At 46.4% G+C, this 24,844-nt stretch overlaps 1 protein-coding gene across 2 annotated transcripts in view; it reads right to left on the reverse strand.

Annotated features, from left to right (window-relative positions):
- The window catches only part of LOC118532834 (proton-coupled amino acid transporter 2), a 76,324-nt gene that overhangs the window by 13,753 nt on the left and 37,727 nt on the right, over positions 1–24,844 (reverse strand). Inside the window, exons 5-12 of one of the 2 annotated variants that reach the window (XM_078066761.1) lie at positions 22,815–22,962; positions 20,835–20,920; positions 20,346–20,511; positions 10,146–10,352; positions 7,051–7,141; positions 6,393–6,481; positions 5,777–5,872; positions 2,270–2,354 (exon numbers count right to left, since the gene is read on the reverse strand). In XM_078066761.1, the coding sequence (XP_077922887.1) occupies positions 2,270–2,354; positions 5,777–5,872; positions 6,393–6,481; positions 7,051–7,141; positions 10,146–10,309 (525 nt within the window). In that variant the 5' untranslated portion in view covers positions 10,310–10,352; positions 20,346–20,511; positions 20,835–20,920; positions 22,815–22,962. The remainder of the gene's footprint in view (positions 1–2,269; positions 2,355–5,776; positions 5,873–6,392; positions 6,482–7,050; positions 7,142–10,145; positions 10,353–20,345; positions 20,512–20,834; positions 20,921–22,814; positions 22,963–24,844) is intronic. The other variant, XM_036087669.2, reaches the window with a different exon arrangement.

Genomic DNA, 24,844 nt, shown 5'->3' on the forward strand with positions numbered 1-24,844 from the left:
CAATGATGATCTCAGTACGCATTGGTAGCCAGGGTGATGTCCTGGAATATATTCATCTCTGCATTTTCTATACCATATCACAAATTACATGTAGTATACTCATCTTTTTTTTTTTTTTTTTTTAACAAGATTGCAATCCATATACTCTTATTTTGAAATCTCCTTTTCACTTAAGAACATACCAAGGTTACTTAAATGAACCATTAAGTCTTATTTTTTTCTGATTCCTCACCTTCTGATTCCTTTCAATAGGAAAAGTACTTGAAACATTAGCAGGCATTCATGGCCCTCCATCATGGGCCCCATTCAACCTTGAAGGCTCTTCCTCTCCCAAAGTCCACACCTTCTTCTACAACCAATTTTATTGCCTCTCCGGAGCCAGGCCTGTACATTCCTGCCTCCAGTGTTCACTCCTCCCTTCTTGGCTGCCACCCCTTCTTCTCGAACCCGTCCTTCAACACCCAGCTCAGATGCATCTCTGCAAGGGAGCCTTCTCTTGCTGCAATGATCTTTCCTGCCCCCGCACATTTTTGCCCCTTAAGTTCACCATGAAGCGGCCCTGCCTTCAGAGAGTTGTTAGTGGTGTCCTGACCCAGCACCAAAATATACTGAGAGCTAACTTGTTTTAGAACACATCCTACTTAGCCTGCAAACTCTTAGAAAGAATGCTTGCCTTATCTCTAGACAGATGATAATGTTCTGTTGATAGCTGATTGATTTCCAAGCGGCAATCTGGCCATGTTTAAGAGCCTTCAAACAATCAAACTCTTTGTTTTTGTTGTTGTTGTTTGTTTGTTTTTAAAGATTATATTTATTTATTTGACAAAGAGAGATCTTTGTGGGAGGGGAAGTGGGAGAAGGAGAAGCAGGCTTCCTGCCTAGCATGGAGCCCGACCCAGGGCTCAATCCCAGGACCCTGGGATCATGAGGGGAGCCGAAGGCAGACGCTTAACGACTAAGCCACCCAGGCTTAAATTTAAATTCCTTAAAATTTTACTTTAAGGAATATATGCCAAAAAAATAAAGGGGTGTACAAAGACTTCCACGGATTATAGTAGAAAAACAAAGGGAAACAAATAAAATATCCAACAAGAGAAGATTACGTCCTGGCCAATCTGTGTGATTAAATATTATGAAGCTGGTAAAAATTACATTAAAAAATGTAAGGACAAAAAAAAATGTAAGGACATTACAAAATGCTAACCAGTTAATACCAACTCAAAATAATAACCACGAGTGGTTGAATTAATAATCATTTTTTCTTTCTTCCTTCCTTCCTTTCTTCTTAACTTTTTAAGTAGACTCCATGCCCAGCATGGAGCCCAATGTGGGGTTTGACTCACGACCCTGAGATCAAGACATGAGCTGAGATCAAGAGTCAGATGTTTACCCATCTGAGCCACCCAGGTGCCCCAATTTTGTTTCATTTTGAAAAGTAATATAGCATAGTGTTCAAGAACTTGAGCTCTGATGTTGAAAAGGCCTGGATTTTTAACCTTGGCTCTGTGATCTTCTATACATTATAGAGTTTATAGCTTCGGTCTTCTCATCTGCAAAATAGGAATAACCACAGTACCTACAGTGATAAGGCCACAGAGAGAATTAAATGGGAGAAAGCATATATAATACTCCCTGTTCCTAACATAGAATAGCAGCTAACTCTGAATGCATGCTATTTTTTTCCTTCTAATTTCTTTACGTTTCTAAATTTCTGGTTATTACTATAAGCGGGGGAAAAAAAAAGAGAGAGCCCTAAAGAATAATTTCTTTTTTAAGCTCACTGATTGACTAAGGATGGCCTTTGTCATTACCTACAATATTTTGCTTAAATTGCTACAAGATAATTTCTGGGCTAGATCAAAACAACTTCCTGGAGACAACTGTTAAACCAGAGGTTAAGCAGCTAAAGGTAGATAAAGATGGTCCAAAGATTAAGTATCATCCAAAAAGAGCATATCAGTCTTAGGAGAGTTAAGGATGATTAAACTCCAAGGCAGGACAACTGACAAAAATCCAAGGTTTCTTCCAGCTCAGTTTTAGAGACCGGCTTTGCGAACAGGTGCAAGATACTGGAAAAAGTAACCACTTGTAGAACAGATAGGCGAACTGGGGAAGTCTGGATTCTTTCATAACATCTAGTTTAACTTCCTTTATTGTACTGTTGAGGACACTAGGAGCCCAAAAGAAGAAGCCACATTTGCTGAACAACTCACAGAGGACCCTCCTTTTCCATGTCCTTTCCCTTTCCACCTTCTCTAGACGACTCTACCTGTTTTAAATTATCAGCCAGAAACACAATGTACACACAGCAGAAGCCCAGCTGGGTGACTATAAGGAAGAAGCTCACGATATTCCTGGAAGAGAGGAGAGAGAAAGAAAACGTGTTATAAAAGAAGAGTTGGTCTGTCATTTCTATTTCTGTCCCCAGGGGTCGGTGACCCTGTACTAGCACCCTTGCTTCTGCTAACACAATCAGCAATGGGGCAGTAAGAAGTGAGGTAACAATAGTTCTTTAAAAAAAAAAATGTTTCTCAACCACCCTCACACTCCCAGCTCAGCAAGTGGAGGAATTATTTATGGTTGGGAACCTCCCCCCACACCTGGCTCTGCGGCATTCCTCATAATTGATACTAATTGATGTAGGGAAGTAAGCATACCATTTTTATTAGCTATCATTAACATGAAAATTTGTTCTACCATGTGCCAGACACCGTATTAGGCTCTGAGGAAACACAAATAACACATGGTCCCCTCCTCGAGTGGTTCATAGATTAGTGACCAAAAAAGAATATGGCACTAAGAGCCACAGTGAAAAGGATATTTTATCCTAATTATAGAGCAGATAGCCTTCATAGAAAAACCAATACCTGAGCAGGAGTCCCTTGGGAAGGGGAAGAAAGAAATTTTTAAAAAGACGAGGAGGAGAACATGGAGAGGAGTGAGGAAAGCATTTCAGCAGAGGGATTAGGCAGATTTCTCTGGCTGTGGGGAATCCACTGGAGGGTGCAAGACTCAGGATGGGTGCGCCGCATAGCAGATTCTTAAAATAACAGAGGTGTCCAGCAGCCTGGACAAAAACGTGGTCATTAGGAGGAGAGAATTAAAGCAATTTAAGAGGTACTAGGGAGCTAGAACTTAACCGAACTTGGTCACCACTAACATGTGGGGGAAAGGGAAAGGCAATGATCAAAGGTTCCTACAGGCTTTGGCTAGGACAACGAAATGAACTGGAAGGAAGGAACAGGTTTTAGGGGAAGGTGAAGAAGTGACACATTCAGTATCTGAATTGTTGAGCCTGAGGCTCCTATAGGAGACATTCAGGAGACGACTGTGTATGAGGGTCTGGAACATTGATTTGTCAGAAATGGATAAAGCCTTGAGAAGGCAGGTCAGTGTTGGGGAGCATGCAGAGGGAGAAGAAGAGAAGGTGGTGTTCCAACCCTAGAGAACACCAACATTTAAAGGGAAGACAGGAACAAAGGAGCCTGCAATGAAAGCCAAGGACTGGCCAGAGAGGTAGGTGGGAAACCAGGGGCAGGGGAAGGGTTTAATAGAAGCCAAGGGAGGAGAAAACATCTGGAGAAGAGAATAGTTCATTGTACCCACACTGTTGAGAGGTTCTCTAGGGCAAAGAAGGTGCAATAAGGAGGTCTTTTAGGACATTGGTGGAAAGACCTTCAACAAAAGTCTAAGGACAGAAAAGCCAGGTGACCCACGGAAGAGGTGTGAGCCAGATGAATGGAAGTAAAGTCAGAGGGTGTGCTGTTCTTTCACAGAACTAAGTGTGAGCTCCAGTCTTGATGGTGCCCATTCTGGTCATCATTGTAGACCCATTGCCACGACACATCCTGACACACTGTAGGTATTCAATAGATATCTGTTGAATAAGCAGCTGCTGAACAGAAGATTGGATAGTGGCTAAAGGACGGTGTGAGGTCCAGGAAACTTCATGAGTTTATATTACTATTTTTTAAGATGGAGACACGTGAATGCATTTAATTGTTGAGAGGAAGAGCCCACAGATCCAAAAAGAAGTTCAAATTATAGGAAAGGAGATGATTAGTGGAGCAAGGTCCCTAAAAAGAGCAGGAAAAGCTGCTTTCTATGTCCAACGATGGGTAGAAGGATTTGAGGAGTAAGGGACAGGCAAAGCCTCCTCTTGGGTCACACACTGGGAAAATACTGGTTATCGTCCCAAAGCCTTCTTCGTCTGCTCAGAGGCTCAATTTATTGATTCAGTATGTGAATGGGCTTTGGGCCAAGGGAGGTGCCAGAGCCATGATGCTCTGCAGACTACATTTCGTGAGAGGACACACAGCAGGGCTGTAATGGTTCAGGGTACACGATTCAAGAGAGACTTTGACCTAGATGGTACTCAGAAAAGAGTAGGCAGATGGAGTGGGCACAGGCCTGAAAACAAAGACAAAAGAGCAGATTTAGTTCCAAGTACCGAGGATGGAGGGGGTTGACTTGTTCTGTGTCAGTCCGGAAAGCAAAAGGCAGCAGTTTGCAGGAGGAGGACGTCAGTTCAGCAAAGTGTCCTTAACGTCTTGTGTGTGTGTGTGTGTGTGTGTGTGTGTTTTAAAATACACTTTTCTTCTTACTATAAACTCTCTCCCTAAGGGACGTCTTCTGCTCCCTGGCTTCATGGCTGATGACGTCAGTTCTGTATGTCCTGCATGAAGATAGGTTCAAACCTATACATATCACTACCCACTTGACATCTCCACTTGAACCTCAAACCCAACTTGTCTAAACTAAAAGTCATCAGAAATCTGAGTCAACCTTGACGTTTCTTTTTCCCACAGTCCTGGGATCCAAAGCATAACCAAATTCACTTTTCTCCATCCCCACTGCTACCAGCTTGGTTCCAGGTGTCATTGCTATCTGCCTGGACATTGCCAATAGCCCCCTCATGGGTCTGACCTAATCTATGATTGCTTGCTTACCATGTATTCTCCTAACAGAAGCCAGAGAGATCTTTAAACAATGCAAATATGATCACTTGCCTGATTAAAACCCTCCAGTGGCTTCCTTGTTGTTTTAAAGAAAAAAACAAAAACCTTTAGGAGGGTCTAAAATGTAGTTTGCTTGGACCCCTGGATTCTTCTTCAGCCTCATCTCCTTGACTCTGCCCTCAAGCTCCCTGTCGTTCTGTACCTTGAAACTGTCACGCATTCCATCTTGCTTCAGACCTTCATGCTCTGTTCTTCCATCTTCCTGGAAGGCCATCCAGGCTCCTGCCCACTTTCCCCTAGGTAATTCCTTATTCTTAAGAATTCCTTCCTTCAGGGCTCATCTCAACTGTTCCATCCTAGGAAGCCCACATGAGCCCACACACATCGCCTTACCTGCTCAGTAGCAACTAGTATTTCCTTCCTTCATCACACTCATCCCAGTGGTTATGAATGACTATCTCCTAAACTGTGTAATGCTTGTCTTTCCCACTGGATTATGGGTTCTGTGAGAGCAAAGCCTGTTTGCCTTGCTCCCCACAGTATTTCCAGGGCCTGGTCCATAGTACAACAGGATAAATACAGTTTCATAAATAAGTCAATAATATTAAAGCTGCATAACAAAGGAATGAGCATGCTGTCACTGGAGGTATACAAGGAGGGGGGCTGGGTCAGGAAGGTTGCCAGTGAACCCCTTCCATGTGGAAAGCCCAACATTCTGTGCCACACGAGGCAGCTTTCCAGGGAAGAAGGCAACCCTGAAAGCCGCATTTCCACCTCCTGTAGCTCACTCCACTTCCAGCAGAGCAAGAACAAGGTACCTTCCCCAGTGGGCATGGGTCTGGAGCCAGGCACTGGGGCTGGCTTCCAGGCCGTGCATCACCGTGTCGCCGTAGTCCATGAAGGGCTTGTTAAGCCTGTAGGAGAAAGTGCACACAGAGTTACCAAGAGAGGGTTTAACCTCAGATCCTGTACTAAAAAGTCAGGAGACACACAGCAAGGCAGGACCCAGGGGAGTAGAAAGAACACTGGGGCAGAGACCCAAGTTCTAGTTCAGACTTAGACACCTGGCAGTATTTCCTGTGGGTGGTTCCTATATAAGCAGGGCAATAAAGCACACCTCACATGGGCACAGCAGTTTTCGTATCCATGATCCCAATGGGTTCTCATCACAATTCTCTGAGGCAGGGTTAGGCATGGATTGTTTATGCCCGATTTACAGATGAGCCAAGCAGATCATCACAGTGGCCTGATTGAGATCACCTAATGAGTCACATGGCAGAGCCTCATCTTAGGTCCCTATCCCAAATGCTTTTTCTCTTTTTCTTAGCCTTGTTGGAAGAAAGAAGTAAACTCTTGTTTCATGTAGGATGTTTCTGGGACATCCCTGAGAACCAAGTACCAAAGCAATCGACATGAAGATGCTGTTTTCCTCACCTGTGGCAGAAGCGCTGGGCACACCTGACCAGGATGTGCATACAGTGGCAAGCGATGAAGCCCATGGCCAGCAAACTGAGCGGGCCCATCTGAGGGAAGGGGGAGCCAAGGGAAATGGGAAGAGAGAAGAGAATGGATTTATGAAGAACAATGCAAGGACAGATTTGGTAGCACAGATACCATTTGGCACTCAAGGAACTTTCTAGCAAACTGCTTTGCAAGTCCTTTTTGGCAGCAATACCCATTCTTTCAAATATAATCTCAAGTAGTACTCCAATAAAGTACATAAAGCAATTACAATGGGTGTTGTGGTGGGAGTGGGGGACTCAGGATTCTGACCCATAGTGGCCTCTGAGGTGTCCCTGAGAACTAGTGCTTCACAGGGCACAATAGGAAAACTCAACATCATCCAACCCCTGCATTCTCCAAAGGAAAAACTGAGCCCCAGGGAAGGGACAAATGACCTGCCAGGGCCACTCAAAGTCTGTAGCAGAGCCAGAACTCAAACCCTGGCTAGATGTCTAGACTCCAAGTCCGGACCAAGCTGCCTCCTAGAAAGACTGCTTCTTGTAAGCCATTATAAACCCTGAGAGGCTCTCCTCCTACTTCCCTGCTACAACTCGGTCATGCTCGCCCCACCTGCAGCAGCCCCTCTTACCAGGATGCCCGCATTCTTCACAGCCAGGGGTAGCCCCAGGATCCCTGTACCCATGTTGCCTTTCACCAGGTGAACCAAGGTCTGGAATGCTCTAAAGGAGAGGAAAGAGACATAAGGGTGTAGGTGCGTGAAGGTGAGGAGGTCCAACCAGCATTCCCTCACAGCATGCCAACACCTGAGTTCAGCTGGATAGGTGGGCTCCTGGCCATCTCTCAGTCCCTGTGGCCTTGATCGGCACCTCTGGGTCTCCTGTAGGGTGACCAACCATTTCAGTTTGCCTGTCCTGGTTTTAGCAGCTAACACTCAGTATATGCCATGCTAATATTTACTATATAATAGATACTATGCTAAGTACTTTACCCATATTACCTCATTTAATCCTCTCGTCAAGATTAGGAAGTAGGTTATTGCCTTTATTTTGCTGATGAGGAAAGTGAGGCATAGAGATTTTTTTTTTAATAACTTGTCCAAAGATATACTGGGGAGTCAGGATTTGAACCCAGAAATGCCTCAGAGTCCCTGTTCTTCACCCCATTTCTACTGGACCACCTCCTGGTAATAGGTCCAGAGAGATATATAAAAGGAAAAATCCCATTTTGTAACAAAGGAAATGGAAGCTCAGAAAGGGGATGGCCCAAGGTCATAAAACTAGTAGGTGAGACAGGATAAACTCAGAGAAAAGGGAAAAGGGCCAGCAGCAAAGACACTTTAGACACTTCATGGTGACTTCTGAATTAAATAGGTCAGATGACTTGGGTCCCCAGATGGGATCTGTTGAGACAGGGTCATTTGGGGATTGGGCTCCAGAGGAATTTTTTGGGCCCTCAGGCCAGGACCTCAAGCTGGGGAAAGGCAGGTCTCCTCCCACCCTCCAAAAAAACAAAAATAAAAACTGAGACCCCCTCTTTAAGACAGATGGGAAGGTGGTCTGAAGGGCACCCTCAGGGATAAGTTCCAGGGAGGTACCCTCTGTGTTGATGAATTACAGAACAACTTATTACTATACCTCTTTGTACCTGGACCAGGTTCGACCAAGGTGAGTGTTGGGTTTACATCCACAACTTTTGGGAAACATTGGAAATTCCCTGGGTGAGCCTTTCAGTGAGGACACTGACTGTGAGGGGCACCAGAGGTATTCTGGAAGGAGCCTGGTCTCTGAGGTTGGACGAACCAGAGATTAAATCCCAAGGCCACTACTTAACTAGCTGTGTCATCTTGGGCAACAGGTCTACTTTGCTGAGCCTCTGTAAATGTTGGGAGGAATGATATTTTGAAAGAATTGCCCCAACCACCCTTATCTTTATGTTAATCCCTAGATCCTCTAGCTTTCAGAAGGATCAGCCCATCGGCCCATTGATTTGTTATGGGTTAAAGAGAACAATTGAGGGAGAGAGTGGGCGGAGAATCGCGTGCCCTTCTCTTTCCCTGTGGGTGTCAACATCGCTGAGCAAGCACTTGTGCCCTACGGCCCTCCAATAATGGGCTTGTTTTGCAACAAGGAAAGGGTCAACAGGTCACTTTAGAAATTTCTAACCAAAGGACTTAAGAAATCAGAATTTAACTTTGGGCCACGCAGCCAAACGTAAAAACTTAGTGTGGTGAGCTGGGCACAGCACTGGGCTGGGAGGCAGGACACCGGTGTTCTAGCCCCAACTCTTCTGGTGACCTTGGACCTTCAAGGTATTCGCAGTGGCCAGCTTTTAAGGGTGCTGTGTTTGGGGGCTTTATGCACAAATCACCTTTGCAGCCATCCTGGGAGGAGTGAAATGTCATTTCACAGAGGAGAAACTGGGGTAGAGAGTTCTGCACTTGCTCGAGCCAGTTAGCAGCTAAATGGGCATCTGAACCCAGGTGAGCTGACCCGAGTTCCATGCTTGCCTGACTTACTTCTCTTCTGCTCCAAACCGGGAGGGCCCCTCTAGTTCTCTCATGCTTTCTGTCTGATTCTTAAGTAGTTGAAATTGCCACCAAACCATGTTGTCAGTTTAGGACACGAGAGCTATTCGGTTCCCCCCAGGCCTCTGATTGAGAAATAGCCCTGCTCCTCAGTGGATGGCCCCAAGGCCTGGAGAGTTCATTCTCAGTGTCAGCAATTCACAGCCCCAAGGACTAGTCCCTGGGGGAACCGAACCCTGTCGGGGCCATCCTGGTGCTGACCAATAGAAAGGGGCTTCGCCTGCCCTTGTGGTAACATCTCCCTCCTAACTGCACACCCCCACCCAACAGATGTAATGCCCACAGGCAGCCTCTTTAAATTCGCACTGCCACCTGTTTACCCCTGTTTTGCATCTGGGGGACACCGAGGCTGGGGGAAGGGAAGGCGCAGATCACTAGTTGAGTGCAGGTGTTCTCTCTACCATACCAGTGCTGTCAGCATTTTCTTCTTGAAGCAGCAGCACGCTCCAGCAGGCCACCCACCCACATGTCCTAAGTAAACTGGCCACTCTGCTTGAGCAGTGCAGGGGGAGGCTGCTGAGCCCCGCCCGTAGCGTGGCTCCCCCACCTAAACTCCTTCTGCAGACCCTTCCTGGCCATGGTTTGCAAGCCTCCCCAACCCCCACACACACCCCAGGGAGGTGGGAGAAAAGTCTTCCACACGCTGTGCTTTTGATGTCCTCACAATTGAAGTACAGGCCCAAGGCGAGGCCAGAGTAACTGGAGGAAGGAGGCAGAGAGGAGTCAATGCCTGGTTGTCAGTGAGGCCAAGGTTTTAAGCTCAGATCTCACCTCCTTGGAGAAGTTAGGGATTCTGCCAATGATCAGGACTGACCAGCAACAAAACTGACTTAGGGCCAGCACTGGATTCCAGCGCCCATCCTGCCAATGACCCAGTGCGTGGCCCGGGGTAAGTGGGCCTTAGTGTCCCCATCTGCACCTGTTGAGTGCGGGACCATGAGAGCCTAGGGCTTTCTGGAGTCTCCGCTCCTGCCCCTGTAAGCTCTCACCTTGACTCAGTCTCTGCCTGCACTTTTTTTGACCTTGGTTTTCCCATCTGCATAATGGGATGGGGGTCAGACACGCGGCGCCAGGGTTTCAGTCAGTGCAAGCTTGCAGGCTTGGAGGCAGAAATGGGGGTGGCAGAAAAAAGCACTCACGTTATGCCCTTGGTCTTCTCTAAGCCTGGTGACTCGGAAGGGCGTCCATCCCAGAAACTGGAGTCCTTGTTCTGCAGCTTCTTGGCACTTTTGGGAGGGGACCTGAGGTCCAGTTTGAGGTCTACAGTGCCCTGGGGGCCCCCGGCACTTTTTGTCACAGGCATGACTGCTTCCGAGAGAGGGCTCTGGGTGTTGAGGAGGCCTGCTCTGGAAGGAGGCAAGCAGGAAGGTGTCCGTCAGGTGCAAACCCCAGCTCAGCTGCTTGTGCCTCGCTCTGGCCGAGCTGGAATGAGGCCCCGCCTACCTCCCTCGGAGAGTATGCTCCTCCTGCCCGAGAAGAAGCTCTGTGCAAGAGAAGCTGGAGCAGGAGAGGCAGGAAGGGGTTTGAGAGGGGAGTCATCCACTTCACCTAATAGCAGTGACTACAATACCCATCATTTTCCTAACTAACATGTATGAGGCACTTCACTAAGAGACAGACATTCTCCTGAGTGCTTTACCTTTTTTTCTCATTTAATCCTATAAATTAAATAATGAGGAAATCAAACTCTGGACTAAAGGGACCTGCCCAAGGTCACACAGCTAGAAAGTGACAGAGTAGGGACCGGTGCCCAACTCGGCAGGCTTTTTAACTAATACCCTATGTTTGTCTCCAAGAGAATACCTCCATACCCCATCTCCTTATTCATCCCAGGTCAGGGGCTCACTTCCCACTGGCTGACATCTGTTATAAGGCATCCTTCCGGGAGATCCCCTTCCCGGGGAAAAGTTGGGGGGAAAAGGAGCAAGCCCTCACTCACCTCTAGCTGCTTCTTAGCTTTTGTGAGGCTCCAGGGAGAAAGCAGTGGGGGTTCTTTGGGAAAAGGGCAGAGATTGTACAACCCCCAGCCACATTTCACTGGGTAGGACACTGCCACCAGGAAAGCACGTGATTTGCCTAAGGTTGCACGTGACATTCAGGATAGAACTCTGCAGCTAAAGAAGGCCTTTTGGGGGTTTCTCTAGTGTTTCATTCTCTGTCATTATCTCTGCTTTAGTGACAGATGAACAGGCCAAGATTTCCTCCTTCCTCAAAATTATAGCATTTTACTCAAGCCAGACCACTCTCCGTACCACCATCTCATGTGCCAAGGGCTTTACTCCAATGGTCTCTCAGCTAACTGGTAGCATCCAAGACAGATTTGTCTAGCCCCTCCCTTAGGTGGGACCCCTTCCAAGGTCCTGTATGCAATTTTGAATTTGTAATTTTGTATTCCTTTTCTTAAAGAGGCCCTCTCCACCCCTTACCGGTACCCCCCTACCCCCACCCAAGGGGTATAAGCTTCAGGCTCCAAAAAGCCTGGCCACTTCTCTGGGTAGCATTGTCATTCTGTTTTTACAGATGTGGAAACTGAGGCTTAGGGAGGTATAGAATAGCTTGCCCGAGGTCACTGCTAATCTTTGGCAGAGCCCCAAATCTACCCTAGCCAGATCTTTCTGTCTCTGAAGCCTGTGGCTGTGACCACCACAGTGACCTCCTGGTTTGAATCCTGGCCCCACCCTGCGAGTTTCTTGCCCTGAATCAACTGAGACACTTGCTGTGGTTTAAGAAACGTCCTCTCTTCACTCGTCTGGCAGCATTACGTGGCGGCATTCCTGGTCTGTGGGGCGGCAGGCTTCATCCTTGGGTCTGCTCATTCGCAGCACGAGATTCTATAATTTGATTCTAATCTCAGCTCTCATCTCACCAACAGATCTTTGTTCCCGCTTAGGCAACAAGATGCATGAATAAGATTGTCAAGGAGCTGGAGATATTTAGATATGGGGCTAGGTCCTGTTTTCCTCCCCAGGTTGTGAGAAGCCTGAGTTAATCTTCAGACCTTTGCTGGAATACGGGAATTTGCTGGGGCCCTTCCCAGACGTCATCAGCCACAAGGAAACTCACAGAGCACTGCCTGCAGACATCCAACTTGCCGTACCACCTGTCAGCAGGCAAGAGGGCTCCATCCAGGTGGGGGCCTCCAAAGCAAGCCCTTTAACACTGACCCAGGCATCTGTAGCTCTTGGTTCCACTGTGGCTCTTACCATGAAGCTGCTGTGACCCTGGGAAAGGTATTGCTTCTCTCTCTCCCAACTTTGTGAAATGGGTGCTAGTTTGTAGGGGACTTCTGAAACACTGAGGACCCTGGGGCCTGTGCTTGTCATCCCCCCCTGGCCACTGAGCTGCAGGCCCAGCCTTCCTTGTGTTGGAACCCATGGCACTTATGTGAGCACAGCCTACTCACTTGCCATTGCTCTGGTGGGTGGAACAAATGGGATTTAAATAATGATAATCATCTTTTATGACCATTTAGAGTAAACTGAGGGCCTTGTTTCTTTCACTCTTTGATGGCTCTTCTGAAAGCTAGCGTGTATCAGAATCATCTGGGAAGGTGATAAGGCACAGAGAGACTCTGACTCACTGAAGTACGGGGAATCTGGGCCTTTGCATTTTGACCAAGTTCTCCAGGTGGTTCTGACACTGGCCAGAGTTCGAGTTCCACTGTGCTATGGGGTAAAAGTCATTGCCCGCCTTTAATAGATCAGAGGCTGGGAAGTGCTTTGCCTGAAGGTGTAGGACTTGGCGGAACGAACACAAAGCACTCCTTCAGGCAGGAAGTTGGAGACTCCAGAAGCAACACTGAAACCCCTACCCAGGTGGGAATTCATCGCATCCTCGTTCCCCAGGGTAGCTCTTCCCAGCCTGTGGCTGATTACTCTGACTCTCTCCCTGACTGCACAACAGTGGCGATAATCATAACTCACTGTAGTGAGTCTCTTCTGTGCGCTAACTCAAGACTAAGTGCATTACAAAGAAGGCACTGTTATCACCCCCCTTTACAGATGAGGAAATGAGGCTCAAGCGGGTTACTTGACTTGCCTAAGGCACTAGAGGCTGAGCTCTGATGTGAATCCGGGCCTCTTGGAACGTGCCTTTGAAGCTGTAGTTTATCCCCGTGTGCCTTGATGATGCTTAATGTATACTAGAAACTCCATAATAATAATAATAATAATAAATAATAAACCCTTCCATGTACATAATTTATGTGGTTGAAGACTTTGGCATTTCATGTAGCTATCAAATTTCCAGATGAACTTTAGGGATTGGCATAGATGTCCAAATTCTCAGTTTTCTCTGTAAGTATCTTAAAAGGGTCATTTCTTGGGGCGCCTGGGTGGCTCAGTCAGTTAAGCGTCTGCTTTCGACTCAGGTCATGATCCTGTAGTCCCGGGATCGAGCCCTGCATCGGCTGAGCCCCGCATCGGTGGACTTGCTCAGTGGGGAGTCTGCTACTCCCTCTGCCCCTCCCTCTCTCTCCCTCTCTCTCTCTCTCTCTCACGCGTTCTCTCTGACAAATAAATAAAATCTTAAAAAAAAAAAAGGTCATTTCTTAAAAGAAAGAATATTTCAATCCCCAAAAGCTGGAAGGATACAATCTCAGGATAAAGGACAGTGTTTTTAATGCTGGAAGCACTCCTCCCCTTTCTGGCAGGTCACTGTTCTGGGCCTTGGTGTTGTTCCTCACCTGTGAAATGCTGACAAGGGCGTCTGTACCTCTCCGGGCAGGAGTGAGGAGCAACAGAGAAAAGGGACAAGTGCAGTGCCTAGATCACCATCAGTGCCCCAGAGAGGGGAACTAGCTATTTTTTTTTTTTTTTGGGAGAGAGAGCGAGCGCGCGCGCGTGCACGCGCACGTTGGGGGAGGGGCAGAGGGAGAGAGAAAGAATCTCAAGCAGTCTCCTTGCTGAGCATGGAGGCCAAAGCAGGGCTTGATCCCACGACCCTGAGATCATGACCTGAGCTGAAATCAAGAGTCGCCGACTGAGCCACCCTGGCGCCTCTTAGGGGAGCTGTTTTTCTCATACCATTTTATCACTAGGGGGAACTCGAAAGGTCATCTTGCTGAGTTGTACTATCTTGCCAGTCAGGAAACTGAGGCCCAGAGAGGGAAGGGACACAGTGAATTAATGGTGGTACCATAGCAGGGCCAAGACTATGACCCAGTCTAGGTCTCCTGATTTCCCAGCCCTGCTGCTTTCACCACTTCCCAGACACCTTGAAACGCAGTGCAGAAGAGAAGTTTCATTCATTCATTTAACCAGTATTTACCAAGTCCCTGCCATGTGCCAAGTGCTACGCCCTAATGGGAAGAAGGTAACGAACAAACAAAACAAGTGCCTGTGTCTTAGCTAGAGCTGCACGACAAAATACCAAAGGCTGGGTGGCTTCAACACACACATTTACTTCCTCACTGTTCTAAAGGCTGGAAGTCCCAAGGTCTGGCAGGTCAGTTCTTGGGAAAAGCTCTCCCCCTGGCATGCAGACAGCCTCTTTCTCCCTATGTTCTCCCATGGTCTTCCTGGGTGTGTGTGCATGGAGAGAGAGTGAGTTCCCTCTCCCCTGTCTCTTAATAAGAACATTAATCCTATTGGATCAGGAACCCACCCTTGTGACCCCGTTTAACCTTAACTACTGTGTTGGAGGCCCCATCTCCAAATACAGCCATACTGGGGGGCAGGGGGTTAGGGCTTCAAAATCTGAATGTTGGGGGACCCAAACATTCAGTCCATGACAAACTGCCAGATGACTCACAGTCTAGTGTGGCAGCCAGACGATAAAGGAGCAGCAGATAATCATAAACTGTGGTCAGTGCCTTGAAGGGAATGAGCATGGTGCAGTCAAGGAAGATGGGGGGGCAGGGAGGGAAGAGGCAATTCAGGTAAATCTGTCAGGGAAGGACTTTTGAGAAGGTGGCACTGGAGCTAAGAACCAGAAAGAAGGGGCCAGCTGTGGGAAAATGGGACATGGGTGAGGCGAGGAGTTAGCAGTGTGTTCCAGGCAGAGCTGGTAAGGGAAGGGGCCCTGAGGAGGGGGTGGCCGAGAGTTTGAGCAGCTGAAAGGAGGCCAGGGCAGGGAGTCGTGTGAGTGCAGGGGACGGAGGCCAGAGGAGGGAAGAGGCAGGCGGGGGCCGTGCAGGTCATGGTAAAGAGTCTGGGTGTTATTTGAAGTGTGCTCTGCAAGATCTGTGTGGAGAATGGGTCACCCGAGAGCAAGAGAGGAGGCAGGGAGACCTCCAAGAAGGTGACTGCGGTCTAAGTGAGGTGGAGGATCCGGGCTTGGGTTGCTGGGGTGCTGGTGGAGATGGAGAGAGGTGTGTGTGTGTGTCTGTGTGTGTGTAGAGCGAGAGAGAGACAGACAGACAGACAAAGGCCCAGGCAATGATACCGTAAGTTTTCATGATAATATTGTATCAGGTCTAATCGCCAAAGGTCCACCAGCCTTACCATGCCATTTTGAACATTAAAAACTATCCCTCAGAACTCCTTGATGGCCTAAGAATGTATTTGTGTCAGCGGGCATGGGTTCTGAGACATTCTAGGTTTCTGAACTTGCGGGGGCGGGCAGGTCAGGGAGGGAGAGAAGGTCAGTGGCTTCAGGGAGTGGCTTCTGGTGAGCAGGAATGAGGACACAATGGCGCCTCTTTCACCGGCTGCAGGTGTCAGCTCTGCTCGCACTACCCTACCCAGTGTGCGTTGTGTTCAGCCCAGTTTGTTTTCAGTAGCTCATAATGATAACGATGGTGATGGTGGTGGTAATAATAATACCATAATGAGAGCTTCGCTTATTGGCCATTTCCTAGGTGCCAGGTATTTAGCACTCATTATGTTACTTAATGCTTACAGCAGTCCTTCACCCTCACGGTCCTCACCCTCATCCAGGCCAGCACCGCTTCTCACTTGGAAGATAGCAAGAGCACCCTAGGGAGTTTCCTTGCCTCCCTCTTCCCCACCTAAAAATCTATGTCCTCACAGTAGCAGTGATGATGCCAATTCCCTGCCTAAAACCTCCCACTGCTTTGAATTGCCCTGAAAATATAATCTATAGAATCCTCACCATGGCTCACAAGGCCCTGCATGTTCTGGCCCCTGCTGCCCTCCCAACAACCTCCCCTTGTTTGTCCCTCTCTCTAGAACAGGACACCCAGCCACTCCAACTGCCTTTCTGTTCTCCAAAACTCTTGTCCTTTCCTCCTTTTGCTCCTCCCTATGCCTGCACTGTTCCCTCTGCATTTTGCCTTGCTGGTCTTAGCTGGAGTTTCTTCTCCTCCAAGGGCCTCCCCTGATACCCCTCTGCCACCTAGTTACTGCGTCCCACACCCACTGTTTACCCTCAGGTTGCTTCCCACAATCTGTAATTGTCTTGCTTATGTACTCACTTCCTCTCACTAGAAGTTCAGCTCCGTGAAAGTGGGAAGGCCTTGGTCCCCTGCTGTCCCCAGTACTTAGGGCTAGCCCATGGTAGGCTCTCAAAAAACATCTCATGAATGAATGTGTTATTGTTCCTATTCAACAGATGGGAATAAGGCTTGGAGAGCTAAAGTTCCTTGCCCCTGCCTATATTAGTTTCCTTTGGCTGCCTTAAGACATTGCCACAAACTTAGTGGCTTAAAACATCACAAACTTATGCTCTTAGAGTTCTGGATGCCAGCCTAAAATCAGTTTCAATGGGCTAAAGTCAAGGTGTCGGCTGGGCCACGTGCCCTCCAGAGGCTCTAGGGGAATCCGTTTCCTTGTCTTTCCAGCTTCTAGAGTTGCATTCCTTGCCTTCCTTGACTCCTGGCCCTTCCTGCATCTTCATGTGGTGGCTTCTCTTTCTGACTCAGCCTCTATCACATGCTTTTCTTCTCTTCTGCCTGTCATCAAATCTCCCTCTGCCTCCCTCTTAGAAGGATACTTTGTGATTCATTTAGGGCCACCTAGATAATCAGGATAATCTCATCTTGAGTATCTTAATTTAACCATGTCTGCAAAGTGCCATATAAAGGAGCATTCACAGATTCTGGGATTTGGACCTGGATATCTTTGAGGCCATTATTCACCTGATTACCTTACCCAGCCAATCACCAAACCCGGATCTGTCTGACTTCAGAAGCAAACCGCCGACCTTAAGCTGTAGTGTTCGTATCTAGGCATTTCTTTTCCCTGGCTGGGTTAGTGTCCCTAGCACATGGTTGTGCACACAATTACCTCTCACTTAGTGCTCATCAAATAAATTAACAGTCTCCCTTGGGGCATTAGAGCTTTTCTCATTCAAGTAAGACTAAAGACTCAGATGTGGCTTCTGGGCCAACCCATTTTCCTTGTCTATCTACCCAAAGCTCAACTTGCCTTCTTCCTTAGTTCCTTATCTACCACTTGATGACTCTGTGGTTTTGTCCCATTTTCCTTCCCCTTTCCCTCCTCTTGCCACCTCCCCTTTCATCTTCTGCCTGTTTCTCTCTCTTCCTCTCTCTCCTTCTGTCCTTCCTTTTTTATCTTAGATGTCACAGAATTGTACAATCTGAAGCACAGACTAGTTTCTTCATTCTATCGATCATGAAACTGAGGCTCAGAGAGAGGAAATGATCATACACAAAGACCCACTGTGTTTGGGACAGAGCCAGGAAAAGAGCCTAAAATATGGTTCTCAGTTTAGGAACTGCCTACCTAAACCTAATATTGTCTTAAAATTTATTATTATTATTAATAGACTTTATTTTTTAGAGTAGTTTTAGGTTCACAGTAAAACTGAGTAGAGGGGCGCCTGGATGGCTCAATCGGTTAAGCATCTGCCTTCGGCTCAGGTCTCATGATCCCAGGGTCCTGGGATCAAACCCCGCATCGGGCTCCCTGCTGAGCAGGAAGCCTGCGTCTCCCTCTCCTACTCCCCCTGCTTGTGTTCCCTCTCTCGCTGTGTCTCTCTCTGTCAAATAAATAAATAAATAAATAAATAAATAAATAAATAAATAAATAAAATCTTAAAAAAAAAAAAAACTGAGTAAAAAGTGGAGTTCCTATTATAACCCCTGTCCCCAAATACTCACAGCTTCGAGCCATCCCCACTATCAACATCCCCCACCAGGGGGGTACATTTGTTACAATCAATGAACCTACAGTGACACATCATTATCACCCCAAATCCATAGTTCACATTAGCGTTTAGTCTTGGTGTTGTACATTCTGTGGGTATGGACAAATGTTTAATGACATGTATCCACCATTATATTATCATACAGGAGAGTTTTTCTGTCCTAAAAATCCTCTGCCTATTCATGCCTCCCTCCCCCTAACCCCTGGCAACCCCTGATCTTTTTATGTGTCCATAGTTTTGCCTTTCCCAGAATGCATGTAATTGAAATCATTCAGTATGTAGCCTTTTCAGATTGGCTTCTTTCCCCCAAGTGATATTCATTTAAGGTTCCTCCATGTCTTTTCATGGCTTGATAGCCCATTTCTTTTTAACACTGAATAATATTGCACTATCTGGATGTACTACAGTTTATTTATCCATTCACCTACTGAAGGGCATTTTGATTGCTTCCAAACTCTTGCAATTATGAATACACCTGTTATAAACATCTGTGTGGATGTTTTTGTGTGGACATAAGTTTTCAACTCCTTTGGGTAAATACTCTCATCATAAAATGATGTCCTCATTTTATTAGGTCTGGTTTGCGGAACAGCTGTTCTGGAGGAAATGATCTTTTACCTAGATAAATACCTGCACTTCAGACAAGTCCCTGTGCTTCTCTGTGCTGAATCACATGAGCTAAAATGACCTTGGAGAACAGAGTCTAACCTCCTTATTTTATATATGGGGAAACAGGCCCAGGGAGATTGACTCTGCCCTGGACCTGGGGCTCCCCACCTCTCAGCTGGAGCTGGGGGTTGCTGGATTGAACTCTATTTTGGTAGGACAGGAAGGAGGGATGATTCTAGGGCTACTCCCCCTCTTTCTCAGTCGCTCTAGAAATAGTCCTGGCACTAGCTGCTATTGACCGGACTGGGACACACACACAGCCCTGAGCCAGCTACTGTAACTCTGATGGCCCAGGATTGGGTTATCTGTTCACCCCTGGAGTGGGGGACAGAGTCAGCCTCAGTCATGGGGGGTGGCAGAAGTGTTTTTCCAAAGGAAATCAGGGAACAACTACCAGAAGAAGGGAGGATGGATGCTGGGCAGCAGAAAGAGATGCTCATCACAAAGGAGAAATAAAACTTGAACATTAGGAGCTGTAATGCAAGAGACAGCATTGTAAGACCTCTCTACTGATCAAAGATAGGCCCACTAAAATAACACTGACATAGCACTGGAAGTTAACTTGGTCATATTTATTGAAATTTTGAAAAGCACATTCCCCTTAACTCAGCAATTCAATTTCTAGGAATCTATCCTGCAGAGATGCTTGCACGGCTGTACACCACGGTGTTTACTATAACATTATCTGTACCAGCCAAAGATCGGAGATATCCTGCAAGTACATCAAGGGGATCATGATTAAATAAACTACTGTGATTCTATTGAGTAAAATGCTGCTGCAGCTGCTAAAAAGATTCAAGTACATCCGTACATACTAACATGGAGGGATGTTCAGGGTATATTATTGTGAAATATGAAATGCTCACCTAAGTATAATATAATCCCTTTTTTTTAAAAATAAGAAGCCACATACACATACAACCACAAATACCCACCCACACATAGAAAACACACATGCACACACACACACTGCTATGATCTGAGTGTTTGTGTCCCCCTAAAATTCATATGTTGAAATCCTAATGCCCAATGTGATGGTATTAGGAAGTGAGGCCTTTGGGAGGTGATTAATTAGGTCATGAGGGTGGAGCCCTCCTGAGTGAGGTTAGCGCCCTTATAAAAGAGACCCCACAGAGCTCCCTTGTCCCTTCCACCACATGAGGATACAGTGAGAAGTCTGCAGCCTGGAAGAAGGCCCTCAGCTGACCATGCCGCCACCCTGATCTTGGACTTCCAGCCTCCAGATGCGTAAAAAACAAAGTTCTGTTGTTTAGAAGTCACCTAGTCAGTGGTGTTTTTGCTACAGCCCCGTGCATGGACTAAGACACACACATATCACATCCATGTGTGTATGTGCTTGCAAAGGTCTGGAAGAATTAATAATAGTTCCTCCTACATTGTAGACGTGTAAGTGGAGACACAGGGCTAGAAGCAGGGGTGGGAACTTCACGTTTTAATTTCAGTGCTTTAATTTTTAAAGACATATATGTTATTTTTGCAACAAAATTCAAAATTTAAAAAGGGTATGTTAAGAGTACAGGGCAGCTCTGATAAAGTGCTGGAAGAAAAACAGAGGAGTGAGAAGTCTGTCGAGTACTCACGTCCCCGCCGAGCAGGAGCCATTCAGCTCTAAGGGGAGAGGGGCTGTGTGCTGGTGGTGACCTCTGCGTTCCTTTCCGTTTTGAGGGCCGTGTCCCACACGTAGTACACGCCTGTGCTGCACCGTCTCTTCCCTGCAGTTCCAGGACCGGCTCTCCTCCTACACTTCTGCAAGGAGAAATGCACTCACTACAGTCTAGCTTCAAGCCACTCTCCCATCTACTCAGACAAAGACGAAGAAGGAAGCAGGTCAGCAAAATCCTCCCATAGTGAAGTTAACTGCTGGGTTTTAGGTTGTGGGTAACCCGTCTTGTTGGCCGTAGTTCTCTGCTATAAATTCAGTAAAAAATGTGCTACCAAACCGGGGACAATTTTCTTCCTCAAATTTAACTTCAGAGGTATCTTTTCCCCTCTACCTGCTTGTGATTCCTTGTTGAAAGGTGAGGATCATTAAGGAAGAAAAAAAGAGAGATCCGGCAGCTAATATTTACCCAGGCAGGGTGCTCCTGTGGGGACAGGACTGTGCAGTTCCCCAGGAAGTAACCCATCCAGAATCCTGTTGATGTGAACAACAAACCTGGGAGGAAGAAGGGGAGGGGTTATAGTCCCCTTGTTACAGATGAGCCACTTGAGGCCAGAGAGGGTTAGTGACAGGACCACATGTGTTGGTGGACAACCAGAAAATCCTCATTTCGGTCTTCCATTCACAAAGCCACAGAAGGTCTGTTCCTAGGTCAGCTTTAGCCACAGGCCCACATAGCTAAGGAGTTTATTGCTGTGTGATAATAGGCAGTAGTAGGCAGCAGGAGAAATATTGTTGGCAGCCAGTATCCGCGGACAAAACTCATCACTCTTCCTTGTACTAGAAGGAACATTCTAGCACCAGCCAGGTGGGGTGTGTATTCTGACACGGGAGAGATGGAGCTTCCATTGCTGATTTTGTAGAGTAGGAGACTTTAGTGACTTGTACTTTTTACAAGATGAGTGGGATGCCAAGAATTGCTACTGATCTTGTTTGATTTCTCTTTTTTTTTTTTTTTTTTAAGATTTTATTTATTTATTTGAGACAGAATGAGAGAGAGAGAGCACATGAGAGGGGGGAGGGTCATGCGGGACTCGATCCAGGGACTCCAGGATCATGACCTGAGCCGAAGGCAGTCGCTTAACCAACTGAGCCACCCAGGTGCCCCTGATTTCTCTCTTTTGTGACAACCTAAAGCAGGGATTGGTAAACTATGACTTTGTTTTGGCCAAATCTATCCTGATGCCTGTCTTTGTAAATAAAGTTTTATTGGAACACAGCCATGTCCTTCCATTTACATATTGACCATGGTTGCTTTCACACTAAATAGCAGAGGTGCTTAGTTATGACAGAGATTGTAGGGCCCACAAAGGTTAAAGTATTTGCTATCTGGCCCTTCATAGGAAATGTCTGCCAACCTCTGACCTAAGTCAATCAATCTTTTTTGAGCATGAACTCTGCGTCTTCTTACTCTTCCACTCCCAGAAATCCATTGCTATTTTATAGGATCAGAACTTGAATTTTGTGACTTGTTTTACATGGTCCCTGAGAAATTTCCTTCATTCCCACCTAACTAATAGCCATTACTGACTGGAGCAGTGGTCCTCAAGCTTCAGTGGGCAGGCAACTACCTGGGAAACTGGTTAACATACTGATTCCTGGGCCCACCCCCTAAGGTTGATTTAGGAATCTACATTTTTACAATCACTGAGGAGTGATTCGAATGCAGTCTTGTGAGAGACAGTATATGTGACATTACTCAGTCCTAGAACTTTAAAACACATATCAAACTGATGTCCTTTTTCCAGAGCAATGACAGCTGCTTAAACCACGATGCTTTCAGCTTCAAACATTTCCACACTTTGCTGAGTTGGTTAACTTGGGCACAACATCCGTGAATGTTCTAGATCTCTCCTGGCCATCCCACTCAACCTACATCTCTACTGCTGCTCATCATGCTGCTCATGTTATTTAGATGTTATACTAGTGCCCAGCTGCATCTTCATCTGGCTGAAGTGACCAGTGGCTGCAAACCCATTATCATTCTGTCTCTACTTGATAGGCTCAGGGAAAGCAACCAGTCAGGGGGCTACAGAAGGCTGAAGGCAAGGCCACAACTGGCCCCAACAACTGGGGGCAGGAGAGGTGGAGGCCAGCCTCTTGTTAAGAAGACTTTGAAGTGTGCAAAGATGGTTTAGAATGGGCCCTCAGAGATCTAGCCAACCCTCCCATTTTACAGATGGGGAAATTGAGTCCCAGAGAAAAATCACTTACGTCACACAGCTGAGGTAGTTTCAGGGTGTAATGGTTATGAGCATGGGCTTCAATGCCTACTAGGCCAGTGTTTAAATTCCAGTTCTGCCACTTACTAACTGTGTAACTTAGACCATAACCTAATCTCTTGGAGCCTAAGTGTTCTCTCTTATAAAATGGAGGAGATACCATTTACCTTATTGGGTTCTGAGGATGACTTAATGAGATAACGTATGGGATGCATTTTGTACATTGCCTGGCCCGCAGCAAGCCTGGATCAATGGTGCCTGCTCCTGGGGTTGCTACAACCAGGTCTCCTGGATCACGGTTCAGTGTCTTGTCAGCTGTTAGGACAAGAGATAAGTTAGCCTGGCTTGAAGAAAGGGAGGTTCCCTTCCTGCCTCTCTGGCCCTCAGAGGAGGAAATAGCAAAATAATAAGAATCACTGACATTGGTAGAGCACTTTATCTTTTCAAAGTATGCTTGTCCACATACCTTCACTTGTTTTCCACAACATTCTGAGGTAGGTTATGCTAGACTCTTTAACCACATTTGTAAAACTGAGGCACCTGAGGGTATGTGGCCTGGCCCAGATCAGGGGGAGTAAATGACAGAGCTCAGGATTAAAACTCAGATCTTCTGACCCCATTTCTGCCCAGCACCATGGAGGTCTCATAAAAATAGATATTAGCAATGAAAGGAGGATCTTTGCTCAAACAAGGCTAAAATGTTAGTTTAAGGATTGAAGGGAGAAGTGTCAAGTTGAAAACTAGTCACTCTTCCATGGTGCCAGTGGAATTGGGAAAGGTAAAAGTGTCTCCCGGCTGGATCAGCTTGTCTGGGGCTTGGCAGGTCCCTACCACATAGCTCACAAAGCCCAGGATGCTGATTAGGGTGTCCCTGGTGATGATGACGGTGCTCACCCTCTCTGAGTAGTAGGTGGTGATCTCTAGGAGGGGTAGAATGAGGAGGACCAGGGCACTGCTGTTCATGGACCTGACTGGGTCCAGCTTGGGGATCAGGATGACCATGGCATCTGCAGGTGAAGAAGACACCTGATTTCCAATTGCCCTAGAGGGAACACACCTACAGTAACAGAATCTTAGCATGGCGGGGCATTAGAAAACATTTCACTAGACCACATCCTGCTAATAACACTTTACGGGGACAGGTTATTTTCATGGGGCAACTTCAATGTGGCTATGTTGAGGCTGCGATTTGATAAACTCTGAAATACAAATCAATAAACTTCTGGTCTTTTGTAAGAATACCAAGTTATGTAGAAAATATTTCTCACCCTGTTCCTTAGCTTTATTTCGTCTTCCCCATACTTTTTTCCTGTACTCCCTGGGGTATACCTGGGAGTGAGACACACTCAGGAACGAGGAAAGAAACAAGTCTCTTCAACCATCACATGGAAAGAAAAGGTGGTGTTTGTGGATTTTGATGTATTAATAACAAAATGCCCTCTGAGTCAAAATGACTACAGAATATTTGTGGGGCTTTTTTTTGTTTTACTGAAATATAATTGACATATAGCACTACGTAAGTTTAAGGTAAAGAGCATAATGATTTGACTTACATATATCATAAAATGATTACCACAATAAGTAAAATTCATCATCTCATATAGATACAAAAAGAAAAAGAAAAAAGTATTTTTTTCCCTTGTAATGAGAACTCTCAGGATTTATTCTCTTAACAGCTTTCACATACACCACACAGCAGTGTTATCTATGGTCACCATGCTGTGTATCACATCCCCAGTACTCACCTACCTAAAACTGGGAATCTGTATCTTTTGACAACCTTCATTCAATTCCCCACCCCCTGCTCTGGTAACCACAAATCTGATCTCTTTTTAGATAAGTTTGTTTTTTGTTGTTGCTTGGATTCCACATATAGGTGGGATCGCAGAGTATTTTCTTTTTCTGTCTGACTTATTTCAGTTAGCATAATGCCCTCAAGGTCCACCCACATTTTCATAAAGGGCAGGACTTCCTCCATTTTTATGGCTGAATATATTCTATTCTATATATGTACCACATATACCAAATATACATATATATATACACACACACCCTACATATACACATATACGTTATTTTTGTTGCAAAAGGGAGCAGGGATCACCTCCAGTTGAGAATCACTGGTGTAAGTAAAGAGGGAAGATAAATAAATTCAACTCAGGGAGGGGCTCTGTATGGACCAACAGCAATTATTTCT

The sequence above is a fragment of the Halichoerus grypus genome, chromosome 2, assembly GCF_964656455.1.
Source record: "Halichoerus grypus chromosome 2, mHalGry1.hap1.1, whole genome shotgun sequence".
In the NCBI taxonomy this organism is placed as follows: domain Eukaryota; kingdom Metazoa; phylum Chordata; class Mammalia; order Carnivora; family Phocidae; genus Halichoerus; species Halichoerus grypus.